At 52.0% G+C, this 22,163-nt stretch overlaps 8 gene segments (V, D, J or C); all 8 read left to right on the top strand.

The window, feature by feature from the left end:
- Window positions 1-272: 272 nt before the first annotated feature.
- Window positions 273-733, top strand: LOC134510681 (Ig kappa chain V region 120-like; the record flags this gene model as incomplete). The annotated part of the segment is given in 2 exon segments: window positions 273-315; window positions 426-733. Coding segments are annotated over 2 exon segments (351 nt in total), but the record flags the coding sequence as incomplete, so codon positions are not given.
- Window positions 734-1,891: 1,158 nt separating this feature from the next.
- Window positions 1,892-2,355, top strand: LOC134510685 (probable non-functional T cell receptor gamma variable 10; the record flags this gene model as incomplete). The annotated part of the segment is given in 2 exon segments: window positions 1,892-1,934; window positions 2,054-2,355. Coding segments are annotated over 2 exon segments (345 nt in total), but the record flags the coding sequence as incomplete, so codon positions are not given.
- A 3,855-nt stretch (window positions 2,356-6,210) lies between these two features.
- On the top strand, window positions 6,211-7,044 carry LOC134510680 (Ig kappa chain V-VI region NQ5-61.1.2-like; the record flags this gene model as incomplete). The annotated part of the segment is given in 3 exon segments: window positions 6,211-6,253; window positions 6,364-6,636; window positions 7,016-7,044. Coding segments are annotated over 3 exon segments (345 nt in total), but the record flags the coding sequence as incomplete, so codon positions are not given.
- A 1,786-nt stretch (window positions 7,045-8,830) lies between these two features.
- On the top strand, window positions 8,831-9,291 carry LOC134510679 (Ig kappa chain V-VI region NQ6-8.3.1-like; the record flags this gene model as incomplete). The annotated part of the segment is given in 2 exon segments: window positions 8,831-8,873; window positions 8,984-9,291. Coding segments are annotated over 2 exon segments (351 nt in total), but the record flags the coding sequence as incomplete, so codon positions are not given.
- Window positions 9,292-10,452: 1,161 nt separating this feature from the next.
- LOC134510678 (T-cell receptor gamma chain V region DFL12-like) lies at window positions 10,453-10,919 on the top strand (the record flags this gene model as incomplete). The annotated part of the segment is given in 2 exon segments: window positions 10,453-10,495; window positions 10,615-10,919. Coding segments are annotated over 2 exon segments (348 nt in total), but the record flags the coding sequence as incomplete, so codon positions are not given.
- A 6,482-nt stretch (window positions 10,920-17,401) lies between these two features.
- Window positions 17,402-17,862, top strand: LOC134510677 (Ig kappa chain V-VI region NQ6-8.3.1-like; the record flags this gene model as incomplete). The annotated part of the segment is given in 2 exon segments: window positions 17,402-17,444; window positions 17,555-17,862. Coding segments are annotated over 2 exon segments (351 nt in total), but the record flags the coding sequence as incomplete, so codon positions are not given.
- Window positions 17,863-19,023: 1,161 nt separating this feature from the next.
- Window positions 19,024-19,487, top strand: LOC134510676 (probable non-functional T cell receptor gamma variable 10; the record flags this gene model as incomplete). The annotated part of the segment is given in 2 exon segments: window positions 19,024-19,066; window positions 19,186-19,487. Coding segments are annotated over 2 exon segments (345 nt in total), but the record flags the coding sequence as incomplete, so codon positions are not given.
- A 1,497-nt stretch (window positions 19,488-20,984) lies between these two features.
- On the top strand, window positions 20,985-21,433 carry LOC134510913 (T cell receptor gamma variable 9-like; the record flags this gene model as incomplete). The annotated part of the segment is given in 2 exon segments: window positions 20,985-21,027; window positions 21,132-21,433. Coding segments are annotated over 2 exon segments (345 nt in total), but the record flags the coding sequence as incomplete, so codon positions are not given.
- Window positions 21,434-22,163: the final 730 nt, after the last annotated feature.

Genomic DNA, 22,163 nt, shown 5'->3' with positions numbered 1-22,163 from the left:
GGCAGTAAGTCAGAGAGGAATGTAGTGGATACGCAGGTGAAAAAAAATTGTTTCACGTTAAGTATTGTGGGTCCTTTCTGCTCTCTTGCAGCTGTGGTTTAGCTTGTCAGTACATTTAACCCCCTCCGTGCAGCAGGTTGAAGAGCGACCATTGGATGTGCCCCATGAGTCACAGCCGCCTCCCAGTCATTTGATGCTTTCTCTGCCTGAAGGGCGTTATAATGTTCCTGTCTCTCTTGATTTCCTTTCCAGGTTTAACCCACACAGGCAGCATGTTGCTGCTCCCAGTCCTTCTTGCAACTTCGCTGTGGTCCCGTAAGCCCTTTTTCCTCTCCCCTCTCCTTCCCATTTCCAGAGAGCGCAGTCCTGGCTCCAAAATCCCGTGGTTTCTTCCCCTCAGAGAATTTCTCCGCTTCTCCTTCCAGGTGGAGACGCACAGGCAGCGCCAATGCAAACCCCAGAGCTGCAGAGGCAGGTGACTGGCAGCTCTGCCAGCATGGCGTGCCGAATGAGCGCCAAAACCATCGTGCACTGGTACAGGCAGCTTCCCGGAGAGCCGCCAAAGAGGATCCTGTACGTGTCGGGACAGTCACCTGTGTTTGATGACAGCAGTGATACATGGAGATTTCAAGTATGGAAACATCCTACTGAGCCCCTCTACGGTCTCACAATACAATATTTAACCCCGAGGGATTCTGGCACCTACTACTGTGCCTATTGGTTCTATGAAGGCATCACAGCGTTAGATGGGCAAAGATAAGCCGTACAAAAAAGCACTTTTGCACTCTGAACCGCAAGCTCAAAATGCTGATCTGCCAAAATGCCGATACTTCCTTATTCCACCCCTCTCTGACGATTTTCTGCACCAGGATAAGAGAAATAGCAATTTAGCATGGCAATGGCTAAAGAGATGATGTTTACGGTCAGTGTATCAATTCAATACTCACCCCTATCTGTAAGGTCCTGAAACTGGAGAGTCCCCGTCACTTTGGCGTGAATACACTGACCGTGACTCTTAAGATGAAGGCCTGGTTGTACTCAAGTTCAGAAAAATTACTGAAAGCGCAATTAATCCTGTGTCGCTCGAACCAGGACCCAGTCACAGGGGAGCACCCCGCAGCACCAGCCCCGCTCATCGAGATGCCCCTCTGCCATGGCTGCTGCCAGCAGCCCTCACAGGGCTCCCTTTTGTTTTCCAGCCTTCCTTCCAAGAAGTGTTTGCATCTCATCCGAGCTTCAAACCCAAAATCCTGCAGCTGTGCATTTCCTCCCGCATCCGAAACCAGAGTGGAGGCACGTCCCCGTGGTGCAGCTGCCCCGGTTGCTGCAGGGTGATGGCCGCCGTCTGCTCCGGTGGAGGGCAGCACCAGCACGGGGGCATCCCAGGCCCTTGGGCGTGCTGCAGCTGGGTGACTGAGCTGAAGCAGCAAAAGGAGGTCCCTAACGGGGTGGGGGAATGCCTCCTGCCCGCTCGGGCACTGTACGCCTCTCAGCACCCCTGCGGGTGACGGCACACGCTCACCGCCCACTGGGGTGACCTCCAGGTTGAAAGCTTCATGCCCTCACGCGCAGCTGGAGCTGATCTCACTCACAGCCCTGCCTTCCTCAGTGGCTCTGCCTCAAGGTTTCAAGGGCCACAATCCTAGGATTTACCAGTGTTTCTCCTATTCCCCTGAAAAGCAGGCAGGACCACAACTGCCTAACCAATTTTAGCATGTGCCAGCTTGGAGAGGGTTTTCTGCAAACGTGGCCCATCTGCTTGCACACAGAAGACCCGTTGCTGAAGACTGCTCAAGAGAGTCACCTGCTCCTCCCACACAGCCCAGTCCCCGTCTCCGCTCCCTTGCACCCTCCTCTGACTCTCAACGCCAGCAGAGCGTGACCAGCAAACATGCTGCTGCTGGCAGCGCTTGTCTCCACAGCCGCTTGGTCTTGTAAGTGCTTCCTTGTTTTCTTACCTTCCCTCACAGGCACACACGGCTCTGCTAGCAGGCATCTTCCCAAAGCCCTGAATTCCAGCTCATGACACCATTTCTCCTCTTTTTTTTCCTAGGTGGATTTGCACAAGAAATTCCCGTGCAGAGACCACTCTCTCTCACCAAGTCTAAAGGAAGTGTGCGTCTGGAATGTCACTTTAAAGGCATCTTTGTAAATTTTGATAGCGCTTTCATACACTGGTATCAACAGAAGGCAAATAAAGCTCCAGAGAGGATTCTCTACTTAGCAGGGACAAAAGTAGTAGATGAGGGCTTCCAGGAACGCAGGTACAGGGTTGAAAAACTTTCTAGCCAGGAAGTGTGTATTCTTACAATAAACGATGTCACTCCAGACGACACCGCTACCTACTATTGCGCCTACTGGTACGATCACTGTGGTAGGAGCTCTGAGATCACCGAGACAAATACTGCCTCAGCGTCTCAACCACAAACAACTTGAAAGATCCCGACTCCCGTCCCCCAGCGTGGATGAGCTGCCTGGCCTCAGGCGCACGCTCTGGAGAAGTAGGACATGCTCGGGGCTGACCGACACCGTGGAAGCATCAGCTGCCAAAAGCTGGAGATTTCGGCTGAGCAAAGGCACAGTGCAAAGCTCCGATAGCTGACCCATCCTCTCCGTTCCACCTTCTCCTCCTTTTCACTCAGGCATGTCAGCAATGTGGTTGTAAGGATTTATTTGACGCAAAGCGGGCCCATTTCCACGTTGTTGTTCCTGGAAAAAGGTCAGCAAGTTGTGCTGGAGCTCTTCAAAGGAGCTTCCTTTGCAGTTCTGAGTAACTTCACACACTGACCGTAGGAACTGCGATTTCAGGTAGAACCTGCGTCACAGACTCCCGTGTGCCATTCATGGTTGAAAAGAATGGGACCAATGGTTAAAAGGAGACCTGTGGAGCTGCTCACCCAGGGCTTAGTTTTGGGAGCTGCTGTGGGTGATGGTATCCATTTGCAAGCTACCACCGCTTGCAGGACCTTTCATCAGGGGATGAAGGAGATCTCTTGCGGCCCCAAAAAGCTCGAGGCATTTAGAGGAGCTGCCACTGGGTGATGGGTACTCAAGTCACTCATTTGTCCTCTTTAGGCGCCGGCTCTCTCCTGCCGAAACGTGGCCTGAGCCCAGGGCGCTGCTTGGCAGGCGGGGCTCACCTGCAGGAACTCGCCAGGGTGACAAGTTGTGCAGAACAGCAGACAAGTGCTGCTTGGCTGTTTAGGTGACTAACCTGGACGGACAGGCAGAAGGGACTTGCACCACCAGCGCGAGGTAGAGCCAAAGTTTAACCCTACAGGGCTCCTTGCCGGGTGCAGCCCAGGGCTCTGCTTCCAGCAGCAGGCAAGAGCGGGTGCCCAGAGGAGACCGTACAAGCAAACACACAGCAGCAATTTCCCAGAAATGCTTCCTGATCTCAGTGATGTAGGGCAGCAATTTTGCCTGCTTTGGAGGGGCATCTCATCTCTTCCATCCTCCGATAGTCGATGTCCCTTGAAAATCCAGATAGGAAGAACTGACCTTAAAAGCGAGCACAAATAAATCTTATGTTGAGGGGAAAAAAAGAAAAGAAAAAGAACAGTGACTCTTTACTTATCATCTAAGCAAATTCCTTAGGGGAAAAAAGAAAAAAATGCATGTTTGCCTCAGTAGTGAGCTCTCTCCTCACAAGTGTGTGTGGGGGTGGTGGTGGGGGTTGCCTTCTCTCTAGGTGTGGATCAAAGGAAATGGCTTGTGCATGATTATTTAACACATCCGCGGCTGGCACAGCCTCATTGGGCGGTTTCGTGGTGCTCGGATCTGCTTCTCCCCCACCTTGAGTCTGGCCCTGACCCTGTCCCCATAAGGAAGCCGTAAGGAGCGCTGTGACAATGTGGCTACTGAGCACTTTCCTCCTGGCAGCTGGGTTTTCTTGTCCGTGCCCTGCTCAGCCCGCTGCCTGCACGTCCGCCAGTGGCAAAGGGGACGTTGTCTTATCTGAGCTTCATGCCTCTCATTTTTCTCTTTCTTTCACACAGGCGGTTCTGCACAGGTCTTGCAGCAAAGCCCCGTATCCATCACCAAGCCACAAAGCAAAACGGTGCTCATCAACTGCCACGTCTCCGATCCGGACTTTAACAACGTTTTCATTCACTGGTACCGAAAGAGGCCCAACGCAGCTCCCAGGCGCGTTGCCTACATGTCCTCCAGGCTCTTCCTCAAAAACCCCTCTGATGAGGGGAAGTTTAGCATCGAGAAGGACCCCGCCAAATCGGTCTGCACCCTGAGAGTGAGCAAAGTAACTCTGCAGGACTCGGCTACCTACTACTGTGCCAGGTGGGATGCACAGCAGTAGGAAGCCATAGGGGACGTGCACAAAGACGTGCTCTGCGTTCTGACCCAGCTCCTGAAGAGTTTGACAAGACGCAGGAACATCCCCACCCAACTTTTCCCACCAGCTGTGAATCAGGCACACTGTACGGGCAGCCAGACGCCAAAGACGCTGCTGAGCTAGTGCACGCTTTGCAGACGCGCAACTACAGCCAGCAGCAGCAGAGCTGTTATTCCACTCTTTCCAGAGGAACCAGCAGGGACCTTGCCTCCAAAGGATGGCTTTGAATGGTACGGACTACTGTCTCTATTTTGCTTGCCCTATCCCTCTTTATTTTAAACTAAACCTCGGGGGGCTGTAGAGCATTTGTGTTTCTTTGCATAATACTCAGCATTTGGAGATGCCAGCCTGGGTGCAGCATCTCACCTTAGCCGTGAGAAGACGCCGTCACAAGCAGTGCTACTTGTGGGCTCCCAAATGGCTGCTGTGTATTCTCCTGGCCTTTGCCATTCAACCTGTGTGACGGGCAGTCATTGGAGAGCCCTCACATTCATTAAGCTCCATGTCCTGATTGTTTTCTTTAACTTGACTGAGAGTGGACCTGCGGAAAAGTCTCTGACCCCTGGCATTGTGTAGCAGCCTTCAACTAGTCTACAAGCAATGGGAAAATTTGCCACATACTACACGAGTACTTTGTAAACCAGTTAGAGTAATTGTGTGTGTGTGCACGAGAGAGAGAGAGAGAGAGAAGGTGAGTTTGTGCCGCTTGTGTAAAAGCTACAACCAGGCTGTAAACCTTTAGCAGGGTTCAGTCCTGCTGCTTTTGCCGCTGGGAAAGCCTCTCCGCGTGATGCCCCAGTGAGTCATTTCCTTTGCTCAGCCGCAGCCCTGCGTCCCTGCCGGGAGAGCTGTCACCTTCCTCCCGGAGGCAGACGCCAGCGAGAGCCCTCGGGATGCTGCTGCTCCTGCTCCTGGGCCTGGCTGCAGCCTGGTCTCGTAGGTTCCCCTTGTCACCACGGCACGGCACGGTGTGGGGCAGTGGCAGGAGGCACCCCGTATTTGGCAATAGGAATGGACAGCAGGCTGAGAGTGTTTGTTCTCTTTTCTCTCCTTCTTTCTAGCTGGACAAGCACAAGTGCTTCTGAAGCAGAGTCAAGCATCTGTTACCAGAGAGCAAACGAAAACTGCACGGATTGACTGTGTAGCCGAGGGCATATCTGGCTTCCAGTCTGCGTATATACATTGGTACCGACATACGCCCCCCAGAGCTCCCCAACGGATTCTGTTAATCGGATCAGGACCAGTCACTTACGATGATGATTCCTATAGGAACAAGTACTCTTCTTGGAAGCAAGGTACAAATGTCTGCACTTTCTTCATCTATGACGTCAACCCCAGCGATGAAGGCACCTACTACTGTGCCTACTGGCGGTCCCACAGAACTAGCAGGCCACAGGCAGCCTGTACAGAAAGCTGCCCGTACCCTGAGCACGAGGCTTTCCGTTGAATTCAGACAACCACGATTGTACCTTCCTGCCTCTGAAACATCCCAACAGGTTTCTGCTGAGGATGGAAGTATAAATAATGGCCAAAGAGAGCGGCACAGAAATGCAGGGTGCTGCAACTGGGCTGGGCTGGGGAAAAGGAGCACTCCTCTGGGTGATGGAAATGACGGCTGAATTTAGACAATGACACAGATCATCTTTGGAGGATATAGATGCCTTCCCAAATACAGTCTGAGCTGACAACAATGAAGCGATGGAAGGGAGGGAGGACAGGGGGAGGTAGCAGTTTGAAGGACGACCATTGGATGTTCCAAACGAGTCACATCCTTCTCCCAGTCATTTGGTGCTTTCTCCGCCTTTATAGTGTTCCTGTCTCTATTAATTTCATTTCCAGGTTTATCCCACAGAGGCAGCATGTTGCTGCTCCCAGTCCTTCTTGCAACCTCATTGTGGTCCCGTAAGCCCTTTTTCCTCTCCCCTCTCCTTCCCATTTATGGAGAGAGCGCAGTCCTGGCTCCAAAATCCCAGTTTCTTCCCCTCAGAGAATTTCTCTGCTTCTCCTTCCAGGTGGAGATGCACAGGCAGCACCAGTGCAAACCCCGGAGCTGCAGAGGCAAGTGAAAAGGAGGTCTGCCAGCACAGCGTGCGAAATGAATTCTGAAGCCACCATACACTGGTACAAGCAGCTTCCTGGAGAGTCACCGAAGAGGATTCTGTACATGTCAGAACAGTCTCCAGCTTTCGATGACAGCGGCAAGAGACGAAGATTTCAAGCTCAGAAGCCTCCAACAGAGCCCCTCTATGGTCTCACCATAGATTCTTTAATGCCAAGGGATTCTGGCACTTACTACTGTGCCTGTCGGTTTTATCAGGGCATCACAGAGTTAGATGGGGAAAGATAAGTGTTTATTCTGGTTTCTCTCCTTCTTTCTAGCTGGACGAGCACAAGTGCTTCTGAAGCAGAGTCAAGCATCTGTTACCACAGGGAAAACTGAACCTGCACGGATTGACTGTGTAGCCGAGGGCATATCTGGCTTCCAGTCTGCGTATATACATTGGTACCGACATACGCCCCCCAGAGCTCCCCAACGGGTTCTGTTAATCGGATCAGGACAAGTCACTTATGATGATGATTCCTATAAGAACAAGTACTCTTCTTGGAAGCAAGGTACAAATGTCTGCACTTTCTCCATCTATGACGTCAACCCCAGCGATGAAGGCACCTACTACTGTGCCTACTGGCGGTCCCACAGAACTAGCAGACCACAGGCAGCCTGTACAGAAAGCTGCCCGTACCCTGAGCACGAGGCTTTCCGTTGAATTCAGAGAACCACAATTGCACCTTCCTGCCTCTGAAACATCCCAACAGGTTTCTGCTGAGGATGGAAGTATAAATAACAGCCAAAGAGAGCAGCACAAAACCACAAAGAGTTGCAGCGTTCTACAACTCAGGTGGTATCATGGGCTGGGCTGGGGAAAAGGAGCACTCCTCTGGGTGTGGCATTACACCCGAACTATACAGTAACACAGATTGTCTTTGACGGCTATAGATACTTTCTCAATTACAGCGTAGCAGGAGACTATTTGCACTGAAGATTTAGCATGGAAGACTTCAAGCCCTGGTCACGCTAGAGATACTCCTCACTGGTCACTCCTGTCTCAGTGGTGATGTTGGTGATGACTGCTTGTAACACCGATACCACTTAGGACCCCTCGTGACAGGCAAGATCTCTAACACTGGGCAACACCTGAAAAGGCGGCCCCCAAGAACAGATTGTGAAAACCGTTTGCAAGAGAAAGCTGCAACCTAAAGCAGGGAACACGTGGAAATGGGGACACAGCATTGCTCAGGCACACGGGTGGGAGCAGAGCCACAGCGAAATGTGACTTAATGTGACGGTGCTGTCCCCACCCCACATCCATGTGAATATTTCATGCAAATTGAGCACATCATTTCCTCTCCTCAGTGGTAATGTGTCCCCCATCTGAGGTTCATTCCCTGCATTCCTACAGGCCCAGACGTCTTCTCTGAAAACGTCGTTGCTGCACGTTCTTCTTGCAGCTTTGGTTTGCCTTGGAAGAAACCTTCCTCTCTGGCTTTCACTCCTAAGAGGACTATTAATAAAGACAAAATCTTCAAGTCGGTAAACTCCATGCTTACGGGGTTTTTTTTGTTGTTCTTTCGCTGTAGATGTCTACACTACAGGACCTGGCAGAATTCCATGCATCAATGCCAAGGACCACAGCAGAATGTGACCTTTGTGTACTAGTTGTGAGATGAGACTGAGTTGTGTACGCTGCTATTGACAAAGGCCCGAGAAGATCGAGAGTGGATTGTCTCTTTTGGGTGAGAAAATGAGAAATCTTTCTCAGGGAAGAGCACGGTGTGCGGTGGCTGCTGCCCAAGTGTCCATTTGCCTTCATGTCTCTGCAGGGCACCTTGTGAGGGCTCTGAAATGAGGGAAAGGACAGGAAAGAGCAGAGGGCAGCAAAGAGGTGGCTGGGAGACGTGCATGCTTCGCCCTGGCTTCACTGCACCCTGTCTGGGGGAGATGGATAAGGCTGACCAGATGGATTGGAGCCGTCTTAAGGAAGAGATGATAGTTCACTATGACTTATCCCCTTTGTGCTCCCACAGCAGGCAGGATGTTCTCGGAAAGGCTGGTGAAACGTGCTTCTGGGACAGCTTTGGGGTGTCTGAGCAAAGGAGACCATCCTTGGGAAGGGTGGACTGATGAATGTGAGGTTTCATGGGTGTGCTCGGCAGTAAGTCAGAGAGGAATGTAGTGGATACGCAGGTGAAAAAAAATTGTTTCACGTTAAGTATTGTGGGTCCTTTCTGCTCTCTTGCAGCTGTGGTTTAGCTTGTCAGTAAATTTAACCCGCTCTGTGCAGCAGGTTGAAGAGCGACCATTGGATGTGCCCCATGAGTCACAGCCGCCTCCCAGTCATTTGATGCTTTCTCCGCCTGAAGGGCGTTATAATGTTCCTGTCTCTCTTGATTTCCTTTCCAGGTTTAACCCACACAGGCAGCATGTTGCTGCTCCCAGTCCTTCTTGCAACTTCACTGTGGTCCCGTAAGCCCTTTTTCCTCTCCCCTCTCCTTCCCATTTCCAGAGAGCGCAGTCCTGGCTCCAAAATCCCATGGTTTCTTCCCCTCAGAGAATTTCTCCGCTTCTCCTTCCAGGTGGAGACGCACAGGCAGCGCCAGTGCAAACCCCAGAGCTGCAGAGGCAGGTGACTGGCAGCTCTGTCAGCATGGCGTGCCGAATGAGCGCCAAAAACATCGTGCACTGGTACAGGCAGCTTCCCGGAGAGCCGCCAAAGAGGATCCTGTACGTGTCGGGACAGTTACCTGTGTTTGATGGCAGCAGTGATACATGGAGATTTCAAGTATGGAATCATCCTACTGAGCCTGTCTACAGTCTCACGATACAATATTTAACACCGAGGGATTCTGGCACCTACTACTGTGCCTATTGGTTCTATGAAGGCATCACAGCGTTAGATGGGCAAAGATAAGCTGTACAAAAAAGCACTTTTGCACTCTGAACCGCAAGCTCAAAATGCTGATCTGCCAAAATGCCGATACTTCCTTATTCCACCCCTCTCTGACGATTTTCTGCACCAGGATAAGAGAAATAGCAATTTAGCATGGCAATGGCTAAAGAGATGATGTTTACGGTCAGTGTATCAATTCAATACTCACCCCTATCTGTAAGGTCCTGAAACTGGAGAGTCCCCGTCACTTTGGCGTGAATACACTGACCGTGACTCTTAAGATGAAGGCCTGGTTGTACTCAAGTTCAGTAAAATTACTGAAAGCGCAATTAATCCTGTGTCGCTCGAACCAGGACCCAGTCACAGGGGAGCACCCCGCAGCACCAGCCCCGCTCATCGAGATGCCCCTCTGCCATGGCTGCTGCCAGCAGCCCTCACAGGGCTCCCTTTTGTTTTCCAGCCTTCCTTCCAAGAAGTGTTTGCATCTCATCCGAGCTTCAAACCCAAAATCCTGCGGCTGTGCATTTCCTCCCGCATCCGAAACCAGAGTGGAGGCACGTCCCCGTGGTGCAGCTGCCCCGGTTGCTGCAGGCTGATGGCCGCCGTCTGCTCCGGTGGAGGGCAGCACCAGCACGGGGGCATCCCAGGCCCTTGGGCGTGCTGCAGCTGGGTGACTGAGCTGAAGCAGCAAAAGGAGGTCCCTAACGGGGTGGGGGAATGCCTCCTGCCCGCTCGGGCACTGTACGCCTCTCAGCACCCCTGCGGGTGACGGCACACGCTCACCGCCCACTGGGGTGACCTCCAGGTTGAAAGCTTCATGCCCTCACGCGCAGCTGGAGCTGATCTCACTCACAGCCCTTCCTTCCTCAGTGGCTCTGCCTCAAGGTTTCAAGGGCCACAATCCCAGGATTTACCAGTGTTTCTCGTATTCACCTGAAAAGCAGGCAGGACCACAACTGCCTAACCAATTTTAGCATCATGTGCCAGCTTGGAGAGGGTTTTCTGCAAACGTGGCCCATCTGCTTGCACACAGAAGACCCGTTGCTGAAGACTGCTCAAGAGAGTCACCTGCTCCTCCCACACAGCCCAGTCCCCGTCTCCGCTCCCTTGCACCCTCCTCTGACTCTCAACGCCAGCAGAGCGTGACCAGCAAACATGCTGCTGCTGGCAGCGCTTGTCTCCACAGCCGCTTGGTCTTGTAAGTGCTTCCTTGTTTTCTTACCTTCCCTCACAGGCACACACGGCTCTGCTAGCAGGCATCTTCCCAAAGCCCTGAATTCCAGCTCATGACACCATTTCTCCTCTTTTTTTTCCTAGGTGGATTTGCACAAGAAATTCCCGTGCAGAGCCCACTCTCTCTCACCAAGTCTAAAGGAAGTGTGCGTCTGGAATGTCACTTTAAAGACGTCTCTGTAAATTTTGATGGCGCCACCATACACTGGTATCAACAGAAGGCGAATAAAGCTCCAGAGAGGATTCTCTACTTATCAGGGACGACAAAACTAGTAGATGAGGGCTTCCAAGAACACAGGTACAGGGTTGAAAAAGATTCTAGCCAGAAAGTGTGTATTCTTACAATAAACAATGTCACTCCAGACGACACCGCTACCTACTATTGCGCCTACTGGTACGATCACTGTGGTAGGAGCTCTGAGATCACCGAGACAAATACTGCCTCAGCGTCTCAACCACAAACAACTTGAAAGATCCCGACTCCCATCCCCCAGCGTGGATGAGCTGCCTGGCCTCAGGCGCACGCTCTGGAGAAGTAGGACATGCTCGGGGCTGACCGACACCGTGGAAGCATCAGCTGCCAAAAGCTGGAGATTTCGGCTGAGCAAAGGCACAGTGCAAAGCTCCGATAGCTGACCCATCCTCTCCGTTCCACCTTCTCCTCCTTTTCACTCAGGCATGTCAGCAATGTGGTTGTAAGGATTTATTTGACGCAAAGCGGGCCCATTTCCACGTTGTTGTTCCTGGAAAAAGGTCAGCAAGTTGTGCTGGAGCTCTTCAAAGGAGCTTCCTTTGCAGTTCTGAGTAACTTCACACACTGACCGTAGGAACTGCGATTTCAGGTAGAACCTGCGTCACAGACTCCCGTGTGCCATTCATGGTTGAAAAGAATGGGACCAATGGTTAAAAGGAGACCTGTGGAGCTGCTCACCCAGGGCTTAGTTTTGGGAGCTGCTGTGGGTGATGGTATCCATTTGCAAGCTAGCACCGCTTGCAGGACCTTTCATCAGGGGATGAAGGAGATCTCTTGCGGCCCCAAAAAGCTCGAGGCATTTAGAGGAGCTGCCACTGGGTGATGGGTACTCAAGTCACTCATTTGTCCTCTTTAGGCGCCGGCTCTCTCCTGCCGAAACGTGGCCTGAGCCCAGGGCGCTGCTTGCCAGGCGGGGCTCACCTGCAGGAACTCGCCAGGGTGACAAGTTGTGCAGAACAGCAGACAAGTGCTGCTTGGCTGTTTAGGTGACTAACCTGGACGGACAGGCAGAAGGGACTTGCACCACCAGCGCGAGGTAGAGCCAAAGTTTAACCCTACAGGGCTCCTTGCCGGGTGCAGCCCAGGGCTCTGCTTCCAGCAGCAGGCAAGAGCGGGTGCCCAGAGGAGACCGTACAAGCAAACACACAGCAGCAATTTCCCAGAAATGCTTCCTGATCTCAGTGATGTAGGGCAGCAATTTTGCCTGCTTTGGAGGGGCATCTCATCTCTTCCATCCTCCGATAGTCGATGTCCCTTGAAAATCCAGATAGGAAGAACTGACCTTAAAAGCGAGCACAAATAAATCTTATGTTGAGGGGAAAAAAAGAAAAGAAAAAGAACAGTGACTCTTTACTTATCATCTAAGCAAATTCCGTAGGGGAAAAAAAGAAAAAATGCATGTTTGCCTCAGTAGTGAGCTCTCTCCTCACAAGTGTGTGTGTTTTGTGGTGGGGGTTGCCTTCTCTCTAGGTGTGGATCAAAGGAAATGGCTTGTGCATGATTATTTAACACATCCGCGGCTGGCAGAGCCTCATTGGGCGGTTTCGTGGTGCTCAGATCTGCTTCTCCCCCACCTTGAGTCTGGCCCTGACCCTGTCCCCATAAGGAAGCCGTAAGGAGCGCTGTGACAATGTGGCTACTGAGCACTTTCCTCCTGGCAGCTGGGTTTTCTTGTCCGTGCCCTGCTCAGCCCGCTGCCTGCACGTCCGCCAGTGGCAAAGGGGACGTTGTCTTATCTGAGCTTCATGCCTCTCATTTTTCTCTTTCTTTCACACAGGCGGTTCTGCACAGGTCTTGCAGCAAAGCCCCGTATCCATCACCAAGCCACAAAGCAAAACGGTGCTCATCAACTGCCACGTCTCCGATCCGGACTTTAACAACGTTTTCATTCACTGGTACCGAAAGAGGCCCAACGCAGCTCCCAGGCGCGTTGCCTACATGTCCTCCAGGCTCTTCCTCGAAAACCCCTCTGATGAGGGGAAGTTTAGCATCGAGAAGGACCCCGCCAAATCGGTCTGCACCCTGAGAGTGAGCAAAGCAACTCTGCAGGACTCGGCTACCTACTACTGTGCCAGGTGGGATGCACAGCAGTAGGAAGCCATAGGGGACGTGCACAAAGACGTGCTCTGCGTTCTGACCCAGCTCCTGAAGAGTTTGACAAGACGCAGGAACATCCCCACCCAACTTTTCCCACCAGCTGTGAATCAGGCACACTGTACGGGCAGCCAGACGCCAAAGACGCTGCTGAGCTAGTGCACGCTTTGCAGACGCGCAACTACAGCCAGCAGCAGCAGAGCTGTTATTCCACTCTTTCCAGAGGAACCAGCAGGGACCTTGCCTCCAAAGGATGGCTTTGAATGGTACGGACTACTGTCTCTATTTTGCTTGCCCTATCCCTCTTTATTTTAAACTAAACCTCGGGGGGCTGTAGAGCATTTGTGTTTCTTTGCATAATACTCAGCATTTGGAGATGCCAGCCTGGGTGCAGCATCTCACCTTAGCCGCGAGAAGACGCCGTCACAAGCAGTGCTACTTGTGGGCTCCCAAATGGCTGCTGTGTATTCTCCTGGCCTTTGCCATTCAACCTGTGTGACGGGCAGTCATTGGAGAGCCCTCACATTCATTAAGCTCCACGTCCTGATTGTTTTCTTTAACTTGACTGAGAGTGGACCTGCGGAAAAGTCTCTGACCCCTGGCATTGTGTAGCAGCCTTCAACTAGTCTACAAGCAATGGGAAAATTTGCCACATACTACACGAGTACTTTGTAAACCAGTTAGAGTAATTGTGTGTGTGTGCACGAGAGAGAGAGAGAGAGAGAAGGTGAGTTTGTGCCGCTTGTGTAAAAGCTACAACCAGGCTGTAAACCTTTAGCAGGGTTCAGTCCTGCTGCTTTTGCCGCTGGGAAAGCCTCTCCGCGTGATGCCCCAGTGAGTCATTTCCTTTGCTCAGCCGCAGCCCTGCGTCCCTGCCGGGAGAGCTGTCACCTTCCTCCCGGAGGCAGACGCCAGCGAGAGCCCTCGGGATGCTGCTGCTCCTGCTCCTGGGCCTGGCTGCAGCCTGGTCTCGTAGGTTCCCCTTGTCACCACGGCACGGCACGGCACGGCACGGTGTGGGGCAGTGGCAGGAGGCACCCCGTATTTGGCAGTGGGAATGGACAGCAGGCTGAGAGTGTTTGTTCTCTTTTCTCTCCTTCTTTCTAGCTGGACAAGCACAAGTGCTTCTGAAGCAGAGTCAAGCATCTGTTACCAGAGAGCAAACGAAAACTGCACGGATTGACTGTGTAGCCGAGGGCATATCTGGCTTCCAGTCTGCGTATATACATTGGTACCGACATACGCCCCCCAGAGCTCCCCAACGGATTCTGTTAATCGGATCAAGACAAGTCACTTTTGATGATGATTCCTATAAGAACAAGTACTCTTCTTGGAAGCAAGGTACAAATGTCTGCACTTTCTCCATCTATGACGTCAACCCCAGCGATGAAGGCACCTACTACTGTGCCTACTGGCGGTCCCACAGAACTAGCAGACCACAGGCAGCCTGTACAGAAAGCTGCCCGTACCCTGAGCACGAGGCTTTCCGTTGAATTCAGAGAACCACAATTGCACCTTCCTGCCTCTGAAACATCCCAACAGGTTTCTGCTGAGGATGGAAGTATAAATAATGGCCAAAGAGAGCGGCACAGAAATGCAGGGTGCTGCAACTGGGCTGGGCTGGGGAAAAGGCCACTCCTCTGGGTGATGGAAATGACGGCTGAATTTAGACAATGACACAGATCATCGTTGGAGGATATAGATGCCTTCCCAAATACAGTCTGAGCTGACAACAACGAAGCGATGGAAGGGAGGGAGCACATGGGGAGGTAGCAGTTCAAAGGACGACCATTGGATGTTCCAAGTGAGTCACATCCTCCTCCCAGTCATTTGGTGCTTTCTCCACCTTTATAGTGTTCCTGTCTCTATTAATTTCATTTCCAGGTTTATCCCACAGAGGCAGCATGTTGCTGCTCCCAGTCCTTCTTGCAACCTCATTGTGGTCCCGTAAGCCCTTTTTCCTCTCCCCTCTCCTTCCCATTTATGGAGAGAGCGCAGTCCTGGCTCCAAAATCCCAGTTTCTTCCCCTCAGAGAATTTCTCTGCTTCTCCTTCCAGGTGGAGACGCACAGGCAGCACCAGTGCAAACCCCGGAGCTGCAGAGGCAAGTGAAAAGGAGGTCTGCCAGCACAGCGTGCGAAATGAATTCTGAAGCCACCATACACTGGTACAAGCAGCATCCTGGAGAGCCACCGAAGAGGATTCTGTACATGTCAGAACAGTCTCCAGCTTTCGATGACAGCGGCAAGAGACGAAGATTTCAAGCTCAGAAGCCTCCAACAGAGCCCCTCTATGGTCTCACCATAGATTCTTTAATGCCAAGGGATTCTGGCACTTGCTACTGTGCCTGTCGGTTTTATCAGGGCATCACAGAGTTAGATGGGGAAAGATAAGTGTTTATTCTGGTTTCTCTCCTTCTTTCTAGCTGGACGAGCACAAGTGCTTCTGAAGCAGAGTCAAGCATCTGTTACCACAGGGAAAACTGAACCTGCACAGATTGACTGTGTAGCCGAGGGCATATCTGACTTCCAGTCTGCGTATATACATTGGTACCGACACATGCCCCCCAGAGCTCCCCAACGGATTCTGTTAATCGGATCAAGACAAGTCACTTATGATGATGATTCCTATAGGAACAAGTACTCTTCTTGGAAGCAAGGTACAAATGTCTGCACTTTCTCCATCTATGACGTCAACCCCAGCGATGAAGGCACCTACTACTGTGCCTACTGGCGGTCCCACAGAACTAGCAGACCACAGGCAGCCTGTACAGAAAGCTGCCCGTACCCTGAGCACGAGGCTTTCCGTTGAATTCAGAGAACCACAATTGCACCTTCCTGCCTCTGAAACATCCCAACAGGTTTCTGCTGAGGATGGAAGTATAAATAACAGCCAAAGAGAGCGGCACAAAACCACAAAGCGTTGCAGCGTTCTACAACTCAGCTGGTATCATGGGCTGGGCTGGGGAAAAGGAGCACTCCTCTGGGTGTGGTATTACACCCGAACTATACAGTAACACAGATTGTCTTTGACGGCTATAGATACTTTCTCAATTACAGCGTAGCAGGAGACTATTTGCACTGAAGATTTAGCATGGAAGACTTCAAGCCCTGGTCACGCTAGAGGTACTCCTCACTGGTCACTCCTGTCTCAGTGGTGATGTTGGTGATGACTGCTTGTAACACCGATACCACTTAGGACCCCTCGTGACAGGCAAGATCTCTAACACTGGGCAACACCTGAAAAGGCGGCCCCCAAGAACAGATTGTGAAAACCGTTTACAAGAGAAAGCTGCAACCTAAAGCAGGGAACACGTGGAAATGGGGACACAGCATTGCTCAGGCACACGGGTGGGAGCAGAGCCACAGCGAAATGTGACTTAATGTGACGGTGCTGTCCCCACCCCACATCCATGTGAATATTTCATGCAAATTGAGCACATCATTTCCTCTCCTCAGTGGTAATGTGTCCCCCATCTGAGGTTCATTCCCTGCATTCCTACAGGCCCAGACGTCTTCTCTGAAAACGTCGTTGCTGCACGTTCTTCTTGCAGCTTTGGTTTGCCTTGGAAGAAACCTTCCTCTCTGGCTTTCACTCCTAAGAGGACTATTAATAAAGACAAAATCTTCAAGTCGGTAAACTCCAGGCTTACGGGGTTTTTTTTGTTGTTCTTTCACTGTAGATGTCCACACTACAGGACCTGGCAGAATTCCATGCATCAATGCCAAGGACCACAGCAGAATGTGACCTTTGTGTACTAGTTGTGAGATGAGACTTAGTTGTGTACGCTGCTATTGACAAAGGCCCGAGAAGATCGAGAGTGGATTGTCTCTTTTGGGTGAGAAAATGAGAAATCTTTCTCAGGGAAGAGCGCGGTGTGCGGTGGCTGCTGCCCAAGTGACCGTTTGCCTTCATGTCTCTGCAGGGCACCTTGTGAGGGCTCTGAAATGAGGGAAAGGACAGGAAAGAGCAGAGGGCAGCAAAGAGGTGGCTGGGAGACGTGCATGCTTCGCCCTGGCTTCACTGCACCCTGTCTGGGGGAGATGGATAAGGCTGACCAGATGGATTGGAGCCGTCTTAAGGAAGAGATGATAGTTCACTATGACTTATCCCATTTGTGCTCCCACAGCAGGCAGTATGTTCTCGGAAAGGCTGGTGAAACGTGCTTCTGGGACAGCTTTGGGGTGTCTGAGCAAAGGAGACCATCCTTGGGAAGGGTGGACTGATGAATGTGAGGTTTCATGGGTGTGCTCGGCAGTAAGTCAGAGAGGAATGTAGTGGATACGCAGGTGAAAAAAAATTGTTTCACGTTAAGTATTGTGGGTCCTTTCTGCTCTCTTGCAGCTGTGGTTTAGCTTGTCAGTACATTTAACCCCCTCCGTGCAGCAGGTTGAAGAGCGACCATTGGATGTGCCCCATGAGTCACAGCCGCCTCCCAGTCATTTGATGCTTTCTCCGCCTGAAGGGCGTTATAATGTTCCTGTCTCTCTTGATTTCCTTTCCAGGTTTAACCCACAGAGGCAGCATGTTGCTGCTCCCAGTCCTTCTTGCAACTTCACTGTGGTCCCGTAAGCCCTTTTTCCTCTCCCCTCTCCTTCCCATTTCCAGAGAGCGCAGTCCTGGCTCCAAAATCCCGTGGTTTCTTCCCCTCAGAGAATTTCTCCGCTTCTCCTTCCAGGTGGAGACGCACAGGCAGTGCCAGTGCAAACCCCAGAGCTGCAGAGGCAGGTGACTGGCAGCTCTGCCAGCATGGCGTGCCGAATGAGCGCCAAAAACATCGTGCACTGGTACAGGCAGCTTCCCGGAGAGCCGCCAAAGAGGATCCTGTACGTGTCGGGACAGTCACCTGTGTTTGATGAGAGCAGTGATACATGGAGATTTCAAGTTCGGAAACATCCTACTGAGCCCCTCTACAGTCTCACGATACAATATTTAACCCCGAGGGATTCTGGCACCTACTACTGTGCCTATTGGTTCTATGAAGGCATCACAGCGTTAGATGGGCAAAGATAAGCCGTACAAAAAAGCACTTTTGCACTCTGAACCGCAAGCTCAAAATGCTGATCTGCCAAAATGCCGATACTTCCTTATTCCACCCCTCTCTGACGATTTTCTGCACCAGGATAAGAGAAATAGCAATTTAGCATGGCAATGGCTAAAGAGATGATGTTTACGGTCAGTGTATCAATTCAATACTCACCCCTATCTGTAAGGTCCTGAAACTGGAGAGTCCCCGTCACTTTGGCGTGAATACACTGACCGTGACTCTTAAGATGAAGGCCTGGTTGTACTCAAGTTCAGTAAAATTACTGAAAGCGCAATTAATCCTGTGTCGCTCGAACCAGGACCCAGTCACAGGGGAGCACCCCGCAGCACCAGCCCCGCTCATCGAGATGCCCCTCTGCCATGGCTGCTGCCAGCAGCCCTCACAGGGCTCCCTTTTGTTTTCCAGCCTTCCTTCCAAGAAGTGTTTGCATCTCATCCGAGCTTCAAACCCAAAATCCTGCGGCTGTGCATTTCCTCCCGCATCCGAAACCAGAGTGGAGGCACGTCCCCGTGGTGCAGCTGCCCCGGTTGCTGCAGGCTGATGGCCGCCGTCTGCTCCGGTGGAGGGCAGCACCAGCACGGGGGCATCCCAGGCCCTTGGGCGTGCTGCAGCTGGGTGACTGAGCTGAAGCAGCAAAAGGAGGTCCCTGACGGGGTGGGGGAATGCCTCCTGCCCGCTCGGGCACTGTACGCCTCTCAGCACCCCTGCGGGTGACGGCACACGCTCACCGCCCACTGGGGTGACCTCCAGGTTGAAAGCTTCATGCCCTCACGCGCAGCTGGAGCTGATCTCACTCACAGCCCTGCCTTCCTCAGTGGCTCTGCCTCAAGGTTTCAAGGGCCACAATCCCAGGATTTACCAGTGTTTCTCCTATTCACCTGAAAAGCAGGCAGGACCACAACTGCCTAACCAATTTTAGCATCATGTGCCAGCTTGGAGAGGGTTTTCTGCAAACGTGGCCCATCTGCTTGCACACAGAAGACCCGTTGCTGAAGACTGCTCAAGAGAGTCACCTGCTCCTCCCACACAGCCCAGTCCCCGTCTCCGCTCCCTTGCACCCTCCTCTGACTCTCAACGCCAGCAGAGCGTGACCAGCAAACATGCTGCTGCTGGCAGCGCTTGTCTCCACAGCCGCTTGGTCTTGTAAGTGCTTCCTTGTTTTCTTACCTTCCCTCACAGGCACACACGGCTCTGCTAGCAGGCATCTTCCCAAAGCCCTGAATTCCAGCTCATGACACCATTTCTCCTCTTTTTTTTCCTAGGTGGATTTGCACAAGAAATTCCTGTCCAGAGACCACTCTCTCTCACCAAGTCTAAAGGAAGTGTGTATCTGGAATGTCACTTTAAAGACGTCTCTGTAAATTTTGATGACACCGTCATACACTGGTATCAACAGAAGGCAAATAAAGCTCCAGAGAGGATTCTCTACTTAGCAGGGACAAAAGTAGTAGATGAGGGCTTCCAGGAACGCAGGTACAGGGTTGAAAAACTTTCTAGCCAGGAAGTGTGTATTCTTACAATAAACGATGTCACTCCAGACGACACCGCTACCTACTATTGCGCCTACTGGTACGATCACTGTGGTAGGAGCTCTGAGATCACCGAGACAAATACTGCCTCAGCGTCTCAACCACAAACAACTTGAAAGATCCCGACTCCCATCCCCCAGCGTGGATGAGCTGCCTGGCCTCAGGCGCACGCTCTGGAGAAGTAGGACATGCTCGGGGCTGACCGACACCGTGGAAGCATCAGCTGCCAAAAGCTGGAGATTTCGGCTGAGCAAAGGCACAGTGCAAAGCTCCGATAGCTGACCCATCCTCTCCGTTCCACCTTCTCCTCCTTTTCACTCAGGCATGTCAGCAATGTGGTTGTAAGGATTTATTTGACGCAAAGTGGGCCCATTTCCACGTTGTTGTTCCTGGAAAAAGGTCAGCGAGTTGTGCTGGAGCTCTTCAAAGGAGCTTCCTTTGCAGTTCTGAGTAACTTCACACACTGACCGTAGGAACTGCGATTTCAGGTAGAACCTACGTCACAGACTCCCGTGTGCCATTCATGGTTGAAAAGAATGGGACCAATGGTTAAAAGGAGACCTGTGGAGCTGCTCACCCAGGGCTTAGTTTTGGGAGCTGCTGTGGGTGATGGTATCCATTTGCAAGCTAGCACCGCTTGCAGGACCTTTCATCAGGGGATGAAGGAGATCTCTTGCGGCCCCAAAAAGCTCGAGGCATTTAGAGGAGCTGCCACTGGGTGATGGGTACTCAAGTCACTCATTTGTCCTCTTTAGGCGCCGGCTCTCTCCTGCCGAAACGTGGCCTGAGCCCAGGGCGCTGCTTGCCAGGCGGGGCTCACCTGCAGGAACTCGCCAGGGTGACAAGTTGTGCAGAACAGCAGACAAGTGCTGCTTGGCTGTTTAGGTGACTAACCTGGACGGACAGGCAGAAGGGACTTGCACCACCAGCGCGAGGTAGAGCCAAAGTTTAACCCTACAGGGCTCCTTGCCGGGTGCAGCCCAGGGCTCTGCTTCCAGCAGCAGGCAAGAGCGGGTGCCCAGAGGAGACCGTACAAGCAAACACACAGCAGCAATTTCCCAGAAATGCTTCCTGATCTCAGTGATGTAGGGCAGCAATTTTGCCTGCTTTGGAGGGGCATCTCATCTCTTCCATCCTCGGATAGTCGATGTCCCTTGAAAATCCAGATAGGAAGAACTGACCTTAAAAGCGAGCACAAATAAATCTTATGTTGAGGGGAAAAAAAGAAAAGAAAAAGAACAGTGACTCTTTACTTATCATCTAAGCAAATTCCTTAGGGGAAAAAAGAAAAAATGCATGTTTGCCTCAGTAGTGAGCTCTCTCCTCACAAGCGTGTGTGTGGGGGTGGTGGTGGGGGTTGCCTTCTCTCTAGGTGTTGATCAAAGGAAATGGCTTGTGCATGATTATTTAACACATCCGCGGCTGGCACAGCCTCATTGGGCGGTTTCGTGGTGCTCAGATCTGCTTCTCCCCCACCTCGACTCTGGCCCTGAGCCTGTCCCCATAAGGAAGCCATAAGGAGCGCTGTGACAATGTGGCTACTGAGCACTTTCCTCCTGGCAGCTGGGTTTTCTTGTCCGTGCCCTGCTCAGCCCGCTGCCTGCACGTCCGCCAGTGGCAAAGGGGACGTTGTCTTATCTGAGCTTCATGCCTCTCATTTTTCTCTTTCTTTCACACAGGCGGTTCTGCACAGGTCTTGCAGCAAAGCCCCGTATCCATCACCAAGCCACAAAGCAAAACGGTGCTCATCAACTGCCACGTCTCCGATCCGGACTTTAACAACGTTTTCATTCACTGGTACCGAAAGAGGCCCAACGCAGCTCCCAGGCGCGTTGCCTACATGTCCTCCAGGCCCTTCCTCGAAAACCCCTCTGATGAGGGGAAGTTTAGCATCGAGAAGGACCCCGCCAAATCGGTCTGCACCCTGAGAGTGAGCAAAGTAACTCTGCAGGACTCGGCTACCTACTACTGTGCCAGGTGGGATGCACAGCAGTAGGAAGCCATAGGGGACGTGCACAAAGACGTGCTCTGCGTTCTGACCCAGCTCCTGAAGAGTTTGACAAGACGCAGGAACATCCCCACCCAACTTTTCCCACCAGCTGTGAATCAGGCACACTGTACGGGCAGCCAGACGCCAAAGACGCTGCTGAGCTAGTGCACGCTTTGCAGACGCGCAACTACAGCCAGCAGCAGCAGAGCTGTTATTCCACTCTTTCCAGAGGAACCAGCAGGGACCTTGCCTCCAAAGGATGGCTTTGAATGGTACGGACTACTGTCTCTATTTTGCTTGCCCTATCCCTCTTTATTTTAAACTAAACCTCGGGGGGCTGTAGAGCATTTGTGTTTCTTTGCATAATACTCAGCATTTGGAGATGCCAGCCTGGGTGCAGCATCTCACCTTAGCCGTGAGAAGACGCCGTCACAAGCAGTGCAACTTGTGGGCTCCCAAATGGCTGCTGTGTATTCTCCTGGCCTTTGCCATTCAACCTGTGTGACGGGCAGTCATTGGAGAGCCCTCACATTCATTAAGCTCCATGTCCTGATTGTTTTCTTTAACTTGACTGAGAGTGGACCTGCGGAAAAGTCTCTGACCCCTGGCATTGTGTAGCAGCCTTCAACTAGTCTACAAGCAATGGGAAAATTTGCCACATACTACACGAGTACTTTGTAAACCAGTTAGAGTAATTGTGTGTGTGTGCACGAGAGAGAGA

The sequence above is a fragment of the Chroicocephalus ridibundus genome, chromosome 2 (genome assembly GCF_963924245.1).
Source record: "Chroicocephalus ridibundus chromosome 2, bChrRid1.1, whole genome shotgun sequence".
In the NCBI taxonomy this organism is placed as follows: Eukaryota; Metazoa; Chordata; class Aves; order Charadriiformes; family Laridae; genus Chroicocephalus; species Chroicocephalus ridibundus.
The sequence above is the reverse complement of the archived record's forward strand: the minus strand, read 5'-3'. Positions and strand labels throughout refer to the sequence as shown.